Below are 21,944 nucleotides of genomic sequence, written 5' to 3' on the forward strand. Positions count from 1 at the left end.
TCAATATACTTTTAAAAAATTTCTTGTGTCTGTTTATATTTTTTATTTTGTTATATAAAAGTTTTTTAGGTTATATAAATATTTTTTTTCAGTTGTAAAAGTTCATTGTTCATAAAAGATACAAAAATATTTATTTTCTGTAACTCAAGGTTTTAGCTAAAGTTTTATCTATTTTTTAGAAATTATAGCAAGTTTGTATGGTTAAGTTAGTATTTTTATCTTGATACTTAACCATTTAAATAAGTCTTTTATATGTTTAGTCATTACTTAACTAATTGTCATAATTTGTTTTGTTATTTCATCAGGATTACTTAGGACAGTTCAGGATAAGCCAGGTTATTTTGATTTCTTTTAAATTCAGGCTGACTCAGGATAGATTTGATTTTTTAAAAAGCTCAAAATAGTTTTAAGATCAAAAAAAATCTTAAGACAGTTTATTTTTTGACTCTGAATAAGATTTTTATGATTTAGTAGCAATATTAGTTATTTTTTAATCAAGTTTGTGGAAGAGCTTGATTTTTCTTAGTTTTTTAAAGTTCGAAAAAAATATTAAGGATAAAAAAAACTCAAGATGACTCATGGCAGTTTAAAGTGACTCAGGACAGCTTTTTTGATTCAAAGAAATGCAACCATAGTAATAAAATTCTAAAAAATTTTGAGAACATTTTCAAGAAAAAAAAAACTTTGTTTATATATTTATAAAAATAACTTTTTTTGGGGGGGGGGGTAGGGTAGGCCATGATTTTGAGATATGACCAGTCAAAGTCAGGCCGCATAATAGGTTCCCTATGGGAAGGGAAAACTAAAACAGCAAAAAAAGACTATTTCATTTAATATCCATGTCCTCCTACATTTTCAAGCAATCTTCATCAAACTTTCACACTCTAATTTTTATACAATAACAAAAAAAAACGTTACTTTGGAATTAATTTTTTTTTTTGTAAAAATACATTTTTTTTGTAAAAAAAAAAAACTTTTTTTTCAATTTTTGTGATAGCATTTTTATTTTTTTTAAATTACCAAAATTCCAAAGTAACGTTTTTTCCTTTTATTATAAGGAACGTTTTCTAAAAATTTGAAGAAGATTGCTTGAAAAATAAAGGAGGAGATAGATTTTTGCTGAATTTTAAAATTTCCGAGAAAATTGACCCCAAAAAATTTGCACTCCATACGTTTAGATTGAAAAACTTTTACAAAAAATTAAATATCTCAAAAGTTAAATGATATTTTTCAATTCTATAAAAACTGGCTTGTAGTTTGTACTTAAAGCTTTCATGTAAAAGCCAAAGTTAATTTTTGTAAAAAAAAATGTTGGACCCCCCCTAAGGCCTTAAAAAAAAACCTGACTAAGTTTTCTGTGCACAGTAAGTCAATTTCTTTGCTATTTACTTTGCACAGTGCTTTTTGTGAAGACCACTGGGTTATAAAATGTTAACAAAAAAGATAAACTTAAAAAAAATTTTCTACTAGCTAGAACACATAATAAAATATTTTAGACTGTAAATAACATAAGTTCAATTAAGATTTAATTTTTAATACTATAAGTAGTAGTTAGATCAGTCACTACTTTACACATGTTTCAAACTTGATGTTCAAGTTCTTCTCAGAGTAAAGTTTATTAGCCTGAAAACTAGTATTAATACAATAAAAAGTTTTAATAGTCTACTAGTTGATATAACTATTTACATAAATTTATTTAAACCAAAATTTTAGAAGTTAAAGTTATGCCCTTTTTTTCAAAAAGTAGTCAAAGTAAAGAAGCAAAGAAACGATACGAAAGGTTATTGGTAGTAGCCAAGGATAATCCAGATAGAATATTTGACTTTAATTCTTGTGAACTTGCAAATGTTCCTGAGTCACTGTTCTCCCAGTGTAAGGTATTTCTTACAGAAAGTTTAGTTTTGCACACTAATAACTTGAAGTCAATTGGAAGTGGAAGCTTAATCTTAAATTTAAGATCTTTAAAAGTGAGTTGAACCTTTTTAAATGTTAACTTGTTTCTTATTGATTTTTGTTTAGTAAAGGAGCGTTTTAAACATTAAAAAATATTTTTTTTAATTATAAAACGTCAAAGAGTTATATGGTTTACCTAATAAAGAGAAATTTAGTTAATGTTTTAGTTTATCTAGATACATATATGTGTTTTTTTTTAAATTTTGATTATAAAATTTTTATTAATTTGCTTAATTTGAAGTTTAACTGTTTATAAATATTTTTTATAGGATTTTATTTTTTGTTTTTCTATATAGTTTTTTGTTAATCAAATGAATAAGTTTTTTTATCAATTATATGATAAAGTGTAGGAGTAGTTAAATATTTCTATTTGGCAGACAAGATTCACCAAAATTAAATCTTTTGCCAGACTTGTTAAAAAAGTCTAAAAGGGCCACTTAATTGTGAATGATTGTAATATGTAAAATAAATAAACTTTTTTAAAGCGAGATTGTAATGAAATGATCATTTATAAAACAACTACTATGTACTTAAAACAAATTAAAAGCACTCTTCAAAATGCTAGTTATTGAAAAGTTTAGATATTTGTCATTTGAAAAAGTTGTTTTCAGGCTAAAATGTAAGTTACAGGCTGAGGTAATGTGTTGCTCAGTTGCTCACCAGTATTGAGGTGCACAATTTAGCTCCATTGTTTATTTGTTCATCAATGACAGTTTTACCAAAACTATTATTTTGTAGACCTGTATAAAGCAGTTCTTTCATTGTAATAAACATTATGTCAGAAAGCATTTATAGAAATTACATCTTGTAACTTATTTGGTACAACATATAAAATCAGTTGTAAACTAAAAAATAATAAAACTAAGTCTAATTGTAGTTTGTGTTTTCTTTAAAAAAATTAAACTGTAGGTTTTAGATGTTCACAACAACAAGTTGAAGAGTTTGCCTGCAGAAATTGGCGAGCTTCATGGCTTACAAGTTTGTTGTTCTCATGCTACATCTTTTTTTAAATAAACGAAAATTTTAAAGTTTTTTTTTCAGCTATACCAGAATTATTTTAGTAGTACAAAATCTAAATAAGTGTTTTTTAGGTTTGTTAAATAAACGTTTAATTCAATTAATGTTTTGTCTTCTTTTTTTTAAATTTCAGTAAAATAGCAAATTAATTTATTTATAGAAATTTATAAATATAGTTTACTGTATCTATTAATAATAAAAGAAAAAAAAATGGATACATGGTGTCTTTTTCATAATTTTTATATAAATTTCAGAATATATAAAGTTATATTTCAAAGTTTATTGAGCTTTAAGTGCTTTTGAACACCTAATAACTTTTTAGAATTTAAATGTCAGCAACAACCTATTGACGGAACTACCTCAAACAATTGGGAAGCTGGTGAATTTAAAAATTCTTTTAGCTAAAGGTAATAAATGTTTTAATTAACTTTGTTGAAAATATAGTAAAAAAGTGTAAACATGATAATTGAGTTATAATTATTAACTGTATTCTATTTTTATGAAATTATATGTTTTACTTATTATGAGAAAAACAAAACTTTTAATATAGTTGTCATCAGAATGAGAAAACTATTAAGTTAAAGTTTAAAACTTTAGTTTTTTAACTACTTTTGTTGACAAAAAAACAAAATCATTTAAAAGACTTATATAAAGATATATCAATGCAGACAACAAGATAAACAGTTTGCCACCCTCCATTAAGACCATGCAATCTCTTCAAACCTTAGATATAAGTGGAACTAATAGTGTTAAATACCTGAATAAAAATATTTGTTACGCAAGAAACTTACAAGTTCTTCTGTTACCTAACATAAGTCAAATGGAATACCCAGCAAGCTGTTAGTTTTGTTTATACTAATTTTTTGTATAGTCCATTGTTTCTCAAAATATTAATAATATATTTAATTTATGTTAACTTTTATTACTTCAAATATGAAATAATTACACTTTAGAATTTAAATTACTAAACTTATAGTTCAGATAAAAATGTCTTTATTAGCTAAAATATTAAAACAACAAGACCATATAGTTTTTTATCTATTTGAGGCTATGTCTGTACATCTAAGTAAAAACAAAAACTATGTATAGGGATCTGTGAAGAAGGACTAGAATCCATCCAAAAATTTATTTGTAGAGGTTAGTAGATTGAGGTGTAAAAGTGCAACATTTATTGAAAAAATTTAATGTTAAAACACTGTTGAATTTACTATTAGATTGTGGAGTGGAGTATATCCCTCCGTCTCATGCTGTTCTTAAAATACTCTCTCCAACTAACATACAACCAGATAACCTGGTCACAGAGTTAAACCAGGTAAGTGCAAAACCGTGTTTAAATTTGTTTTAGATGTTAGTTGTTTTTTTAGATTAACAAGCTTTTGGTTACTAAAATAAACTATTTTTTTTTAATATTGAATATTAAGATATCTCTTTGGTATTATAAAGTTAAATGAATTCAAAGCACTCGTTATTTTTTACAAAGTTAAAACTAATTTTTAAACATATAGTTCTCTTTATAAAGACTTGAATAAGTTTAAAGATCAAAGTAGGTCTTCAAAAAATTATCTATTATATTGTAGTTTCTTAGTATCTAGTTAGTAATTAAGAAATAAAAAACCATTTAGGCATTTGAAAAAAATAGTGTTATAATTTTTAAATGTTATTTTTTTACTCATTAGGTAGGGAAAAATTTTTCACTTGACAGCAATCTCTAATCTAAGTGCATTTTTATGATATTAAAAAACAATAATATTCTTGATGCACTATGAAATATTTAATGTGTTAAGCTAAAAAATAAAACTACTTATTGAAAATACAAACTAAGGTTTATTTTTTTAATTGATAGTTGAAATAACTTTTACATAAGTAGAATTTTTTTAACGAAACATAAGTGTTTCAAGACCCAATTCCAGTATTAAATATTTTTAAAATACTAGGAAGTCATCTTTAAACATGACTATAAACATATTAATATAATAATATATTAAAAAACATTAAACAACAGGATGAGAGTCTTAAAAATTCCAATGTAAGTATTAATTTTGTTTTCAAAAATTAGTTTAAATTTAACAATTTATTTATGTTTGTGATTTTATCACATTACAAAAAATAGTTTAACTGACGGCTTACTGAATTACGTATTTTATGTTTTAAGTTATTATGACTTTTTTCGTTTTCTAATATAGTTTTATTTAACAAATTTTATTGATTGAATTGTTTTATAATACTTAATTGTTTATAAAAATTAAAATAGTTTTTATTTACTTATTACTAACTTTGACTAACTATCACTTATTTTAAACCAATCAAGTGTTAAACTTGTATATTAGATTCACTTTGAAAATATTTACAATCTGTGTGTAAAAGACAAAGTAATGTTTGAAAAGCATTAAAATAAAAAAATATTGTATTAGCAAATGGTGTCTCTTTACTAAGCCTGTGTGCTTTAAGTCTCAAATATAGTATAAATTAAAACATAAATATTTTCTTACCTCATTTTCAAGTTATTAAAAATAATAATGATAAAAATTAAAAATACCAATCGTAAATGATTTGCCTTTTAGTTTATTCCAATAGTCAAGTATTTATACATTTATTTATCTTAAATTATAACTACAAATCCTGCCATGTTTCCAACATATGTTTTTTACACTGTTAGAATTGTGGATGCATATTTGTTTAAAGTGTTGATATAAGTAAAAAAAAGAATATTAAATCATAAACTTGAGCTTTTTTCAAGGACTCATCAATTATTGATAACGAAAACAGTTGTGAAATTAATGTAGAGAAGTTATTTACAGAAAGTAAACTAGGTGTTTGTCGTTTTTTAAAGACACACTTAAACTTCTATGTACACATATATATATATAAAATAAGGTTATTGTTCAAACTTAAACACCTTCTACTGAGCCCACTTAAAGGGCTTTTAAATAACTTGTTGTAAAAGTGCAATTTTAAAAGTACTGGTACATATGTTCATAAGACTATACGCCTTAATCATCAGCCAGTATATATACATATATGCATATGTTTTGCTTGTAAGTGTTTTTGTGTTTTTTTTTCGTAACCAGCATGTTTTGTTTCATGTTCGTCTCCAACCAATTTTGACACCAGACCAGTATCGATGCATACCGCAAAGTTCAGGTTTTTCCCTTTTTATGATTTCATTAAGTTAAATAATATTAACTTTTTCTGTAGTTTATAAATACGTTGGTTTTTAGATTAGACCTAACTTACTTTTTTTCAAGGTTTTAAAGGTTTTATGCATGTTCCAAACACATTTTTGTAACGTTTTTGTGTATGATTTGTGCTTTAATTAAGAAAAAAGGTTATGTTCTTAATTAAGCTTGTTATTTTTTAGGAAGAAAAGCGACTTCGACAAATCGAATTTGAAAAGCGTTTACAAGAAGAACAGCATTTACAAGCTAAAATTGCTGAAAAACAACTCTTTGACAAGGAAAAAAATGAAAAGCTTTTACAGCAAGTTTGTATTGTTTGATATTTTTGTAAATTCTCTTACCATACCTCACTACAAAATCAAAGATAACCAGTTTTAATTTCTACAAAAGTATTGCTATATTATTTCTATTAGTTTATTGTAGGTTTAATTGCATATTTTTAAGAGTTGCATGTTTTGAAAAAAAAGAAGCTTGTAAAAGATATTAATTAGTGTTTTGTCTAGATTTGTATAAAAGTAAAAATTGAAGTTCTAGACGTATATGTCTTTATATTAGTTAAAATTTGTAAAGTTATTTATCGATTTGGTTCAACAATACTGTATTAACACTTATAGACTGTTTTGAAATTATTTTTGTAAGTAATATACTTTTTGTATAAAAGTTGGCTGAATATGAGGTAAATAAAAGAACTTGTTAATAAGCTATTCTAGTTCACTTTTAATTTATTTTTTTTAGTCAAAATTAAAGTCTTAATTACTATGCTAAATTTGAGTGAAAGTGCTGTTAAAAAAAAATGTTTATATGTCAATTGTATAAGCTGATGTGCAATGTTGTTTGTAGGACATTAAACAGTTCGAAAAATCAATAGTATACCAGCATGAAAAAGGTGAAAAGGAAAGGAAAATGTTGTTAGAACAACTGAATAAAGGTTAGTTTTATTATCTGGTTGTTTTGTTGTACTAGGTTTCAATGATATTAACTGATATTTGGTTTAAAATATTTTATTTTGTATGTGCTTTTACTACTTTTAACTGCAAAAGTATAGTAAAATTAAGTTTAATTTAAATTTAAATAAAATATCATTTTTTTTCCAGAAATAACAATTGCTTTGCTTAAAAAGTTAAGAATTTACTTGAAAAAGTACTTAGAATTATTAATAATTATTTATAAGTTTTTTTTATTTTGGTGAATATTATAAAAAAGTTCGTGTGAAGTTGTAAAAAATAACTTCTATATTAATATTAATAATTTATCAAAAATTTTGAAAAAACTAATTGAAACTAAAACACAAAATCTCCAAGAACTTTTATATTCATAATTCGTTTTAAAATTTTATATTTAAAAGTTGAAGTTCTATTAAGAGTATTTAACACAACAGCTTAAATAACACTTGTCTATTTGATACAAAATAATTAATTTACAACCTTTTTACACTCGATTGATTAATTTTTTATTTACAGTTGAGAAAAATGCTTCATCTATTGTCCAAAAACTCCTTGACGAATCTAAAAGGTTTTTTTCTTTGAATTTAAAAAAATTAGGTCAATATGTGTTTTATATAGTTAGTAGTTAAAAGAAGTATATAAATTCAACAGAAACAAAAATATGTATCTTCTAAAAATAAATATAAAACAAGAAAGTTAGCCATTTTAAAAATTAACAGAGCGAAAAAACAAGAAGAGTTAATGGAAAAGTTGGAAAGAGATAAAATCGAACAGGAAAATTATTTTAAAGTAACACAAGAAGACATTGATGCTTTGCGCAAAAAAGAAACACTAGGCAAGTTATCTTATACATTTTCTACTGTTTTCACATATAAATAGTTTTTTTTTTATTTTCTTATTACAAATTGTTTAATTTTTCATTTCTTATTTATTTATTCATTCTACTATTATAAAAAAGAGTTAAGTCTGGTTTCAAAATTTATCATGTTTAAATAATACTGGTGTTTTGTAACTAATGTACTTTATCGTTTTTGACTTTAACTTCGGCTTTGTGCTAATAAGGTCGAGAAATCGCTTTTAAGAGCGGGAAAAAAAGCTGAAGTTTTCTACATTTGATTATAGTTTATTGTATTTTACTTTTTATAGTATTTAAATTAGCTACGATCTAATTTATTCGTTTTTAACGTACACACAGTAAAACTTTTTAAGACTAAATTAAAGCTCTTTAGTTTAAAAGCGAGCTGAAAGTCACTGGCCTATTTCAATTTAAAATGGTTAAATCTGTTTAACATTTTTATAGTAGAAAATAAATTTTCAACGTGTTATATTGTGGTCTTAAAACTACATTAAAGTAACTTAGTAAAAAAGTAATTAAAAAATGTCAATAAATTTTGGTCCATTTTAAAGTTATTCAAGGCTGTATTTCAAAAGTAAAGTTAAAAATATCATACAAATTAAAATGTAGTGAAATTTTTACGATTACATAACAGGAAATAAAATAAATGTATAAAAAAAAAAAAATAGAAACAAAAAAATGTCCTATAACTTATAACTTTTAAATTAAAACTTATTAAATGTTTACTTAACTTTACTTTCTGTTCTTTTAAACACTACTAGATAATTTTTTTTTAAAAACTTTAAGTTACCTATGTGCCAAGTACTTATTGTAAACTTAATTCGTATAGCCGCCATGAAAACGATGATGGCGGAGAACGAGCAGTACCAGCAGCTGGTTGAAAACTACCTGCAGCAGCAATCTGACAGCCAGAAGCGGGCAATCGGTTCCATGGCCAACGATGACGTCATAATCAGGCAGGAGATGAGCAGGAAGGAGGAGTTGCAGTCCGTTCTGGTCCAGCAAGTACTCACTGAGGTTTGTGCATAAATTATTTTAAACTCTTTTGTTAATTAAGGAATTAAAACTACTGTTTTGTCGAAATTAACAAAGTAGTTTGGTGTTGTAAAATGAAATGAGGCATTATGTTTGGTTATATCTGTATAAGGGTTTCTAACTATTTGATTTAAAATGATAGATATATGTAATGAAAAAGTGTTTTTGTTGTTGTAACTAAAGCAAAAAATAAGTTACTAGAGGTATGTTTTAGAAATAATCTGTCAACTAATCAGTTTTTAAAGTTTAAAGTTACTTAAGTATGAAAATTTAAAACAAAAAGGTCTTACTGAAAAATTTAGGTTTTGTAATTTAATTTATGACATGTTTAAAATATGTTTTTTTTTTGTATTAAAAATTAATACAAAAAAAAAACTAGTGTCAAGTTAATAATTTTATTATTCTTAACTAAATATTTTGAAATTAGTTGTACTAAACTATGTGTTCATTGTTTTTATTTAATTAGAAAAAAAAGATTATATATTATAAAAATTTATAGTAGATCACAAAATACGGCATTTATACTATTAACAGGAACGTTTAAGGAAAGAGAAAGTTTTTGTTATTTTTGTAGAATGTGTACAAACATTTCTCATTTCAAACCACAAAGAATAAAGAAATTTAATATTATCAGTTTAAGAATTTAAACTTTGACTGACATAATCTTTATGAGATAAGCGTGACAGAAATAAGTTGTGAAAGCTAAATCACTAAATCGTAGTTTTAGTTGCTAAAAAAGATAATTTAAAACAACTAAATAACTTAAGGAAAAGTTTCAAAGAGAAGCTTTTATACAATTGCAAATGGAACAAGACGTGGTTCAGATCAGAATAAACGAGCAGATAAGGCAGCTGCAAAGTGAACTGATCAAATTAACTCAAATCGAAACTGAAAGAAACAAGTACAAGTCAAACCAAAACCAGGTAAAAATAAATCTAATTGAATATTTTAATAAGTTGTTAGTCTGTTTATAGCTTTTAAACTAATTTTTGGCAAAGTTAAAAGTTTTTATTGTAGTAATAAAATTAGATAAAAAATAAAGCATTTTGGAATCTACTTAAAATATATTTTTTTCTTTTCAACTATATTTTTGTTAGAATTTTTTTTTGATTTTTTGAGCTATTTTACTGTGATAAAAAAATAAAATTATGAATTAAATGTTGAAATAAGGGGCGTAGTTTGTACGAAGCTGCAACTTTAATATTCTTCAAAAATAATTCCGATTTAGAACAGTTTAAATTAAAAAAAAAAAACTAAAAAAAGAACTTTTTGTATCAGAAGCGTAAATAAAGAGCTATTTTCAAAAAATATGTAACCTGCAGAATCGTTCAAGTTACTCCTCTGATTGGTAGTGAACTTGATATTAATTATACAAAGTTAATGTAAAGATTAAACTACATGTCTAATAAGTAATAATTACTTTAATAGTTGATTATCATGTAAAATAGAAGTAAATATAAACTACTGAGTAATACTAATGAATTAGTAAATTTAAAGATTAGAAAAAGACATTTTTGTTAAAACTTATCTGCATCTACTGTTTAAACTTTATTTGTATATTAAATACAATTTCTAGAGTATAATTTAAATAAAGATTTTCGATCAAACAATCATTTAAATTTTTTAAAAGTATGATGAAGTACTAAATTTTAAATTTTATTATACTCGTAACTAGTAACTAGTGTAATAACAAGAAAAAGTTACATAAATATCAATTTAAGTACATTGCTTAAGTTAATAAGAAAATGTTTGCTTGATATATTGTAAAATATATATTTTTTTATTAAAAAACATTTTTAGCATTTACGCTGCAATATATACATTTACTTAAATTTGCCTTCAAGAAAAAAACAGTTTTATTCATTGAGCGAATAATAATAAGAAAACTACTTAATTATTTTAACAACTTCTAAAATAGTTAACGTTACTAAATACTAATAAGTGTAATATTTTTTTTAATGTATGTTGTTTATTAATTTTGAAAAGTTAACTAAAAATTCTAATAGTAAATATTTTTAAAAATTTTTTCTACTACACTTATACTATTTAAGATTACATTTACAGTAAGAAATGTTTGACACTTCTTACAGCATAGTTTGATTAGAGGGTAGCAACTAATATGAACTTAATTTAACATAAAGTACTTTAACTGTTACTACAATTAAACATGAATGACTAATTTAGTACGTAATAATTACAGCAATCACTTACAAAAGTACGAAATGAATTGTCTGATTTACTTGTCGTGTTATTAAAAGAAAAAGACAATCGAGAAGAAGAATTAAGGGAAAGACTGGTAACTTATTTAGTTTAAATTTTTAATTTTGTTATATTAAATAATAATATATTTTAATTTCAATATATTGATTTTACTTCTGTAGCCAGACTGTTTTTTATTTTGTTGACGCTTTTTTACTTCGAAATTTAAATTAACAAAAGTATTACTTACCTTTAAAATAAATATAATTCTACTAAAAATGAAAAGAGTAAACTTTTTAAAATAAAAAATGTAGGAAATTTAGTAACAAAGTTTTATACTGATACAATAATACAATTGTACATTTATGAAATAAAGTGGAATTATGATTAATATTTTTTCAACAAAAATAGTTCAATAAATACAAAAGTATTTACTGATCGCAATTTATTTTATTTTTTTTATTTTTAGCTGTTTGTAACCTTATTTTAGCAAAATTATTGTTTTTTTTTGCACAAAAGTTATCATTTAAAGTTAAGTATTTAAAATAGTTATCTACGTAGGTTCTTTATTTGAAATTACATTATAATTTAGGTTCAAATTGAGGAGCAAAAGGACAATGACAATATTGATTTTTGGTTAATTCAATACCAAAAACTGTTGGACTCTAAGCCGGAAAAATTGATTGAAAGAGTAAGAAACATTTTGATACTGTAAAGCTTTCCTAATTAGTTTCTTTTTAACTATTTTAAAAACTTTTTAATTGTTTTTTAAACTTAATAAATATATTTTACTCCGAGAAACAGGCTACTAAAAAGTATATTTGTGGAAAATTATAAGCAATTCTGTATAATAATAATTTTTCTTTTTAAATCACTATTTATCCATAAGTTACTAAGAGTGTAAATTATTAAAATGTTTTACTTTTGCTTAACTTTTTTCATAAGAATTAGTGGGTTTAGTCATTAGTAGTTTTTTATTTGAGCCTTTTTGTTTATTATATGTTGCTTGGTTTTTATAAGTTGTACAAGTGATGGTTATGAATTTCAATTTTATTGTAGTTAAGCATAAAAAATTCAATGTTTGTTAACAACAGTAAATTTTGTAAACTGTGAATTAAAAAATCTATATGATGAAAAATAAATTGAAAAGTTTTGGAAAGTCTTAACAAGAAAAAAGCAAGTAGCATTTACTAATGCTAATTTGGGACATGTTTTGATTTAAATAATAGTTTCTATCATTTATATTAAGTTTTTTTTTAATACGACTCACCTATTTAAAGCAACTAGCTACGAGCTACTTAACAAAGTAAAAATGCTTCTCGTTACAGCCTGGCAAAATAATCACAAATACTCGCAGGAAGAATCGCTTGAAATGGAAATACTGAAGCTGCTGGCGAGAAGCGATGCCTCAAAGTACGCGTCGCAGTTCGCCAGGCACAAGATAAACACGTCGAACATCAAAACTCTGGACGAGAAGCAGCTGAGACAAATGGGCGTCCACGAAGCTGGAACGGTGCAGAACATTTTGAGGTTTTCGAACACGCTTTTAATATAGATATGATTTAGTTTTACTGAATAGTTATTTTTGGTATCGGGGAAGTATTGCTAAAATGTGTTTAGAAATTTGAAGTAAGTACGTTCTGCCTAAAGTTGAAAAATATTTTGAAATACGTCATAAAGTTTTTAGAATGAGTACATTTTATTTACATTACTTATTTTTTTCTGATTTACGACTAGTTAAGGTTTGGTTTACAATAATAAAACTTAATTAGGTCATTATTTAATAAAGAAAAGTGCTTTTACTTACAAAATGAAATCCTCAAGGATAATTAATTCTTAATTTTTTATCAAACTTCAAACAACAGAGAAATCGAGAACTTTGTTCCCCACGAGAAGAAGGTCGAATTGAAAACGACAGAGTTCAAAAAAGTCGACGAGCCGAAACCTGCACTGGTTCACGTTTCCACTCCTGAAAAACCTGGTACTTCTGAAAGGGTAATTCCCTCACTCGAAAGGGTAATCCCCTCACCGGAAGGAGAAATTCCGTCGGCGCCACCGGTCGAACTGACGGAGGACAACGAATGCACGATTTGCATGGACGCTGTGGTTGGTTTTGTTAAAAATTTTGAAAACATAAAACTTATATAGTGATAAATGGTGCTAATTAACAATTGAATACTTTGTTAATATATTATATATGTTTAAGTTGTGAGTTTAATAAAGTTTGTTGCAATACACTGTCAAGAAGTCTTATTGAGCTACAGTAAAGATTTTAATTGAAAGATATCTTTTGTAAAAAAAAGTAATGCAATAAATTTTTGCATAGCAAAAGTTGTCTTTGGTCTCTTTTGTGATATGTTGAGATCTTACCTTGTTTTACTTTAGTAACCAAATCACAATAGATTTTAAGAGTATAAATTTAATAGTTTAAGAACTTTATGGGTTATATATGATTAGCTCGTTAGGAAAAACTAACAGTTTTTTATTTGTATTTAAAAAATGTCTCTTAAGGATCTGTTTTATTTAAAAGTTTTAAGTTTCTTTTTGCACAGTAAACTTTAATTATTATTTCAAAAACAATTTACCAGCTCTTTAATTTTAGCATTATATTGCAAGAAGTTTCAAAAATTTAAACACAATTTATAACTATTACTTATTTTTGATTTATGACATCATACAAACAACAGAGAAACGTGGTGTTCCTGCCCTGTGGTCACGTCTGCTCGTGCTCCAAGTGCGCCGCCCAGCTCTCCCAGTGTCCGATTTGCAGGGCGCAAATCGACCAGAAAGTCCGAATATTCACCACGTGATCGATCACGTGACCAACATTTTGCATCGCATCAGTTTCATCTTTTGAGAGCTCAAGTTTTTTGATGTTGTTCAAATATTCCGCTGTTCATTTCATTTTCCGCATATCACAAGTACCTTTTTACTCGTAAATTTCCAAAAAAAAATGGTTTTCAGTATGACTAAATAACAAGCTAAAATTTTAGATGAGTTTTTGTGATGTTCATTGTTATTGTTCATCTTTTAATTTACAAATTGTTTTCATTAACATAAAACGAGCGTTTTGAATATTTTTCAAAAAATTTTGAAGTGAAACTAGATAATGTTGGGTTTGCTTAAAAACCAAACAATTATTTTTAATTGATTTCAAATGAAGGTATACAAACTTGTGTATATGTAAACTAAATAATTTTTCATTGAAGTTAAATTATTTTTATTGCAATACGGATTCTAATTTAATTTTCAAAAGCTTGGTGATCAACTTAAAAGATTATCTGATAACTTTCAACTTAATACATATTCTATTACTTTGATTATTCATATAATACAGAATACTTTTTTGTGATTTATTTAAGATTATTTTGAATTACTTGAAACTTTTTAGTTTTATGCCGACTGCAATTAAGTTTCGCTTAATCATTTTGTAATTTTACTCATATTTCGACTTTTTTTTTCTCAAGTTTAGTAATACTGGGTAATTTATGTTTCTTAAGATATTTCTAAGTTAATAATGTTTGTATTTTTTATTGTAAAAGTTGCACTCATACCTTACACATATTATTGTATATTTAGTATTATAAATTTAAACGAACTTTGCTGACACTAAACATAAAAAAAGTGAGAGTTATCTAGATATTTAAAAAGCTATTTATAAAAATTAAATTTAACTATTAAAAAAACTCAATGTCACACTTGTATAAAATAAACCTCAACGTTTACACTCGAATTTTTAATGGTAAATCTGAATTGAGATTTGAAGACTTCTATAGATAAAAGATGGTACAATAGTGTCTTTCTGTTTGTGTTTTGCTTGCCTGTGCGAATGAGCCTTTTGGACCAACTTTTTTTTTCAACCTCTTAAGCAACTGCTGTTTTGTGCAAGTTTTATATTGCATGGTTTTGTTTCAATAAAAACTCGTTATTTGCTACAAGGAAGTTTTTTTTTGAATTGTTTTGTCGTTTTAAAGGTCAGTAGTTTTCCAACTTTAAACAAAAACTTTTCAAAGTAGATTCATGAATTGTAACTATTTAAAAAAATAAAACTTAATATTGTATTAATATATTATAAACATTTTATTAAAATTATTGAAATACTATCTATACAACTTGATAAAAAATGTTACCTTATTTAAAACAACTTAAGTATTCAATAAATATTTTAAGTACACGTGAACCTTTAAAAAAAGTAATCTCGATACAAATGTTTAATTGTTAAAAATTAACTATTGTATAATATTGTCCAACTAAAATGTTTAAACAGATCTAAAAAAGCAAACATTTTTATAATAACTTAAAATTTTTATAGTATTTTATACGTCCTAGACAATTTAATTTTTCACAAACTGAAAAGACTATCTTAAGTTATTTATGAAACATTTATTCACTAATTTAAGCAAAACTCACAAGCATTCGTCGATTTAAGAATTTTAGCTACAAAGAAAAATATTAAAAACTGTAGTTTGACTACCAGTAATTAGTAATGTAGAATTTTGGAAAATTAAATTTATAATGTAAGTAAGTTTGTCAAGCTATTTATGATTGTTAAATAGTAAAATGTTAAAAGAACTTAGTTTTGTAAGACCAGGGCTTCCCAAAATGGGCTATTTGGCCCCTTTAGTGCCATTTCAGAAATTTAGGGGGTCATAAGCGGAAAGGGAGGAGGGGAGGGTCTGTGATTAGTAAAGGGGCCATAAGGCCATAGTTTGAGTTTTGTTATAGGTTTTCTGAAGTAAATAATGAAGATCAAGAAAAAGTTTTATGCGTATTTAAGGGTAATTTTTAAACTTACCATAGATATTACGGTAGAATTTAAAACTTAAACTAGACCAGGGCTTCACAAAGGGGGCTATTTTAGAATGTTAGGGGAGCCATAAGGTCATAACTTTAGACTTACTAACTTTCAAAGGGGGCGAAATCCTGATTTAGATAAAGTCCTATAAAATTTTAATAATTACAATAAGTGTAAAGTTAAAGAACGGTTTTTGAATAGAAGTAACGATGTTTAACTTAAAAAAAATATGTAGTACAATTTTTAATTTTTTAATGTTAAGTACAAAAGTAGATGCAATATATGTTAAATAATCAATTAAATGATAAGTATACAAAACTTCGTAGTGCCTAAATTTAACTTTATTAATTATTTCTAATAAATTTACCGCCTTTTCACACTTTATAACAGTTGGATTGTATAACAGTCGGATTTGTATCTAACATTAACTATTAATCTATAGTAGTTATTACTTATCCTTAGTAAATACACACATTCACCTACTTTATCTTCTATTCTTGACTTGCAATACTTATTATTTTTTACAGAACTCTGTCGAACTGTGTTAATTTGTTTAACTCAGAGAAACATATGTCAGTTAAATATAGAAAAATTACTATGAAAATCGTTTTCATTATTTTCCAAATTAATTATTTTATTAACACCGGTTTTATTTTATACATTGTAAAACAACTGGCTTTTTAACATTTATTTTTCACTGTTAATTTATAACTTAGAGGTTTTAAGGTGATTTTTGTAATTTTTGGTAATACAGAAGCTATTTTATTATTTTAGTATTTTTTTTTCATTTTCTAATAACTTCGTCTGATCAACAGTTATAACTAGTAGCAACATTTCGGCTACATTCATCACAAATTATTATCAAAAAAGATTGTAAATTATCTCGGAAGCTGTTGTTGGTGGTCGTCCGATGCAGAGGTTTTTTTGACTTATTTAAGCCTTAGTGTTTTTTGAATACAATTATATGATTAACAACACAATTAACATTCTTTTTTGCTCTGTTTTGTTGAAAATTTCAAGGAAAATGTAAAATTTTGTTAAGTATAATAATATTAGATTTATCTTCTTTTAGCTACATACTAAGTTTTTGCAGACGTAATGCATAAAATAAATCGGTTTCTTGTTGTGGTATTCTATTTTTAATTGGAAAAATAAGTGAGGAGCCGTAGTTTGACGACTATATAACAAAATAAATCTTTTACCAAAAATTTGCTATTTTAAATGAAAAAGTTTATCAGTGTTTTATTTAAATAATGAATGTAGTTAAGTAGCTTATAGTTTTAGTTTTACATTAAGTAGTGTACGGGATTTAATAAAATATTTCGTTTTCATTTCTATTAAAATTAATATTAAAATACTTAAAATATTTTTATCAGTAAATAAAAAAAAATCACAAAATGTTAGTTTTGTTTCGTTGGCAACAAGCCTAGTTTTAGTATAAATAATTTTTTATGACGTTTCTAATTTTGTTTACTCTAAACTTTTTATAATTTAATTTCACATAAAAATTTATCACTGCTTGCATCAGTAAATCATTTCGCACCAAAAATAAATTTGTAAGAAAGATGGATCCTAGTATCATCATTGTCATCGAATTGGAGAATAGAATTAAAGCTCTTGAGGTTTGTTATCTAATTTGTGAAACTTGAAAAAAGAGTATTACAGTTATGTTACGAATTTGTCTCTGAAATTACTCTAACTGTTTGTTAAAGTTTAATATTATAAATAAGATTTAAAACAAGACTAAAATGAACATAGATACTTGAAAGTTAGTTTCTGAAGTATTAGATAACATTTTATCTCATACAATGTTATATGTGAATCCTATCGAGCTATAATTATTATGATTTAATCTAAACCTTCTATAAACTTCTTGTTATTAAGAACTATTTATTTTATGATTTATTTGATATTATATTAAATAATTTTACTATAATTTTCAAAATAATATAAGTTCATTGCATGAAACACCAATACTCATTTATTTTAAACTGATCACGGTAGACAGCTAAAAGCTTTTGTGCACAATTTATTATTTAGATAATATCAAAATGAATTCATATATTACATCATTTTATAAAGTTATATATTAAAAAAAAATACCAGCTCAAAGCAATATAAAACCATTAGTTTCTATATATTTCAGTCTGAAAATTTTGTAATCAAATTTTTAACTTCATTTCTAGGCAAATGCTGTCAGAGCAGATCAAGAAAACAAAAGAAAAGAGAGCGTAATAAATAAGCTCCATCTAGAAAAGAAGGCATTGAAAAAAAAGCTAAGAAAGTATGGGGGTAGAAAGAAAAGTGAAGGAAACAAATGTAAAGAGCTGAAGATGGTAAACAAGAGGTTAACAATAAAAGTTAGAAAACTTGGAAAGAATGGAACGGAAAGGAAGATTACAAAATGTAAAGATACTGCTTCGAAAGGTAAGGAAGAAATGAATATGTCGGTGGAAAAAATTGAGGCAATGTTAAACGAGAAGGAAATGTTGATATCAAAGTTGTGTGAAAGCAAAAAGGTATTTGAGGTAAAGGAAGGAAGATTGAAAACAGAAATCATTCGCAAGGAAACAACTATAACCAAGCTACATGCAGAGAAGAACTTAGCACAAATAGAAGAAGAAAGAAAAGAGAAGGAAGCAAATGTTGTGGAAGGTTTAAAAAAAGAAAACTTTGTCTTAAAAAAAGAGACTGAAGACTTAATAAACGAAAAAACCAGGCTTAAAGAAGAGATGAAAGAGTTGGAGATCGAATGTAAAAGATTAGAGAGCGAAAGAAAAGAAGTGAACGAAATACTTCATAATAAAACGGCCGAGCTTGAAAAGCTTACTTTAAAAAGTAAAGGTGAACCCTTGAAGCAAAAGTTCGAGGCTTATAAGGAGGATGTGTTGAATGAAAACACTCATTCAAAAAATGAAAACGAGTTGTTAAACTCAAAAGTCGAAAATATGGAAGCCAGTTTCACCGGGCTGAACTTAACAGCTGAAATGCCCATGAAAAAACTTAAAAAGAAAAGAAAATTTAAGTTTTTTTGTTTTTAAACATTTTCAGTTTTCTAAGAGACACAGGACTTTAGTTACTTATGTCGCAAAGTTTAAAGAAAAAGTTGAAGTTTTTCTAGTTTCATAAACTAGTAGTTTCTTATCAAAACTTGTGCTTGATTTTGTACTACCTTTTATCTCTTATAGAACATAAAAATAGTTTTTTACTTTTTACCTTAAAGTAATATCTTATTTTAGGTGTAATAAGTTTTTGTCAATTTTAATTCAAAACATTTCAGTGGTAGAATTTAATCTTTATTTTGATCTTTTTAAGTCAGCGTTTTTTTATTTATGAGTTTCATGTGTAGAGCCTTTGAAGCTTTTGTTGCTTTAATTGTATTCTATTTTTATTGAAAATAACTCTCTGTTCATTATCCATTCAAATTTACGCACTTCTTTTTGCTTAACTTAACATTTCGTGTTGTTTTTAAAGTTAGTTTTTTGGAAAATTGTATTTAAACTTGAAGGATTGAGTTAGAATTTTGTTTAAAGCTGCCACACTCTAATAAATTTATGTACATTAAAACTGAATTAAGTTCTTGCTACTGATGTTTAGAAACTGAGATAAATTAAAAAGAACTGGAGACTAAACAAGAAAGAATACCAAAAAATTATTTTATAATAAAAAAATCAAAACTAATAAATTAAAACTGGTTATAAAAACGTTGTGTTGTTTTTGTTTACAAAATTACTTTGAGATATGATAAATGTATATTTATAATTTATTGTCGGTTTTATCAGTTTTGTTTAACAGAAACACAACATTATTTATATATTTTAATCAATGTTTCAAAACTCAAAATTATATAAATAGATAAAAACCTATTTAAGGAAATAATCTAAATTTAACTCTTTACTTGTGATTTACATATAAGTTACTAAAACCACCGAAGGCATTTGTTTCATTTAAGTCTATTTATTACGATTAAATTCAAATATTGAGGCTGAACTTATATTAACTGAATTTGTTTAATTTAAACTTTTAATAGTAGACTTAAACATTTGACTAGTGATAGGCAAAAAACGGCCTGCCAACAGAATTTTTTGCCCGCGAAGTCTTTTTTTTTTGATTACATACTGCAAGTCAAATAGATTGAGCTTTCAATATTAAAGACTTAAAAAATGCTCTTATTTTTACTTTTAGAATTATTTTTTTAAATGATTGTTTTATCAAAATCTAAATTAAAAGAGATTTATAGTCATTATACAATTTTTTTCAAAATTACTGCGACCGCTGACATTTTTTAACTATTCTGCCCTGCAACTTTTTTAAATAAATCTAGCCAGCAACTTAAAAAGTTTACAGTCATTATTCGTCCTTTACTAATCTTTGAAATAACTTTAACCCTAAAGAAATATATTAGCTTTTGCTGACTACACCAGGGGTCGGCAGGCAGATGGTGCCCGCGGGCCAAATTTCAAGTTTCTAATATCTAGCGGGCCACAGTTTTAGTTTTAGTAACATTTAAGTAATCTTTTGGTTTTAGTTTTAGTCACAATAGAGAAATTATACTTTTATTCTATTTATTGTTTTAAATGACTTTTAGATTCACATTGAATGCCTATTTAACCTATAAATATATATTGAAATAAAATTTACATTGACTAATATACTTTTATCTTAATAAACTATATACTTTTTTAAACACTAAATAAGTTGAACTTAATTTTTATTTATTATACTGAAAACCTAACTCTCTTTAAAAACCTAGCTTACAAAATATTTATGGGTCACCTTTATACATTTTTTATATTTTGAACCACTTATTCACGCTTTTAAAAACATTAATTTTTGATAATAATTTTTACGTTTTAATGGTTTGCACTCTTTAAAAAAATCAGTAGTTAGCTAACTAAATAAAATTAAAACCTGTTTGTATTGTAGAAAAGCTAAAACAAATTTTAACACAATAAATGCTTGAGTACTTAAATAAAACTCATTATTATTAATTAATTATTCTTTTACATGGTTGCCACTTTAAAAGCAAAAATGCCTGAGATATATCAAACCAGCCTAAATTTATTAAAAGTTAAAAAAGCTAAAAACTTGCTATTAATCAAGTTTAAATACCTAACTAAAACACTACCACTATAAAAACCACACAAAAATAGATTGAAAAAAAAATTACAATTAGTAAACCACACTACAGTCATAAAAACTATTTTAAAATTCGAAGATTTATTCTAAGTCGTTGAAATAAAGTTTCACACACACCTGAGTTTAAAAAATCTCTTAAACAGGTTTAACCTAGTCTGAGTTTTTAAAATTTTTAGACTAGTCTGTTTCTTTGGCAACTGTGTTTTATATAAAGTTCACAAAATAAAGGAAAAACGAAACAAAAAAAAAATTACAAGTCAGCTTGAATAGACAATTAATTTCTTAAATATTTTAAAAGTACCACATATGTTTTTGTGCTAAAACTTTATTTCAACTAACGGCGTTTCACTTAGAGCTTTTTGAGACTCCGTAGATCTGTTCTTAAATTTATTAGTATTCATTTATTGGTATATATTTCGATAAGCTTAGCTTATCAGGATCTCAAGGATTTAACGCCTTTTAACGTTACATCTTATTTTAAAAGCATAAAAATTTATAAAGCCGTTAATGAAGTATAAAAAACTATTTTTTATTGAGCATAAAAGCAGTTCTTTATCTGCAATAAAAATATTACATTTAAAATGAATATATGTAAAATATAAGAGTTATGAGAACAAAAACAAAAAAGTTAGCAGTTATTGCAATCATCAAAGCACATAGTTATCTTCAGTAAATACAAATGGATTAGAAAAAAATTGTTAAGGCAAGTTTTAAAGTAGCAAAAGTAATTACTAAAATGAATATCCCGTTTAAAATAAATTTTTATTTTTTTTATTTTGTGTTTGCAGTAATAAAATATTTTCGGTTTTTTCTTCAATGACAACAATAAG

The 21,944-nt window shown here is 25.2% G+C and overlaps 1 protein-coding gene across 1 annotated transcript; it reads left to right on the forward strand.

Moving 5' to 3' along the window:
* The first annotated feature begins 1,717 nt into the window (after positions 1-1,717).
* On the forward strand, positions 1,718-15,112 carry LOC145843432 (E3 ubiquitin-protein ligase LRSAM1-like). The gene is made up of 18 exons (XM_082950911.1): positions 1,718-1,967; positions 2,863-2,931; positions 3,293-3,377; positions 3,639-3,809; positions 4,060-4,107; positions 4,185-4,282; positions 6,082-6,111; positions 6,329-6,451; positions 6,987-7,074; positions 7,607-7,658; positions 7,810-7,925; positions 8,776-8,963; positions 9,749-9,904; positions 11,182-11,277; positions 11,773-11,871; positions 12,538-12,710; positions 13,046-13,286; positions 13,868-15,112. The coding sequence occupies exons 1-18, from the start codon at positions 1,725-1,727 to the stop codon at positions 13,988-13,990; spliced, it is 2,199 nt and encodes a 732-aa protein (XP_082807037.1). The 5' UTR covers positions 1,718-1,724; the 3' UTR covers positions 13,991-15,112.
* Positions 15,113-21,944: the final 6,832 nt, after the last annotated feature.

The sequence above is a fragment of the Thalia democratica genome, chromosome 8, assembly GCF_965202585.1.
Source record: "Thalia democratica chromosome 8, ktThaDemo2.hap1.1, whole genome shotgun sequence".
Taxonomy (NCBI): Eukaryota; Metazoa; Chordata; class Thaliacea; order Salpida; family Salpidae; genus Thalia; species Thalia democratica.

Bases quoted from the DNA above. Each gene is read 5' to 3' on its own strand.
- LOC145843432 (XM_082950911.1), top strand. From the start codon at position 1,725: ATGCCCTTTTTTTCAAAAAGTAGTCAAAGTAAAGAAGCAAAGAAACGA. The intron at 7,926-8,775 runs GCAAGTTATCTT...TAATTCGTATAG, and splicing joins GCGCAAAAAAGAAACACTAG to CCGCCATGAAAACGATGATG. The intron at 11,872-12,537 runs GTAAGAAACATT...AAATACTCGCAG, and splicing joins CGGAAAAATTGATTGAAAGA to GAAGAATCGCTTGAAATGGA.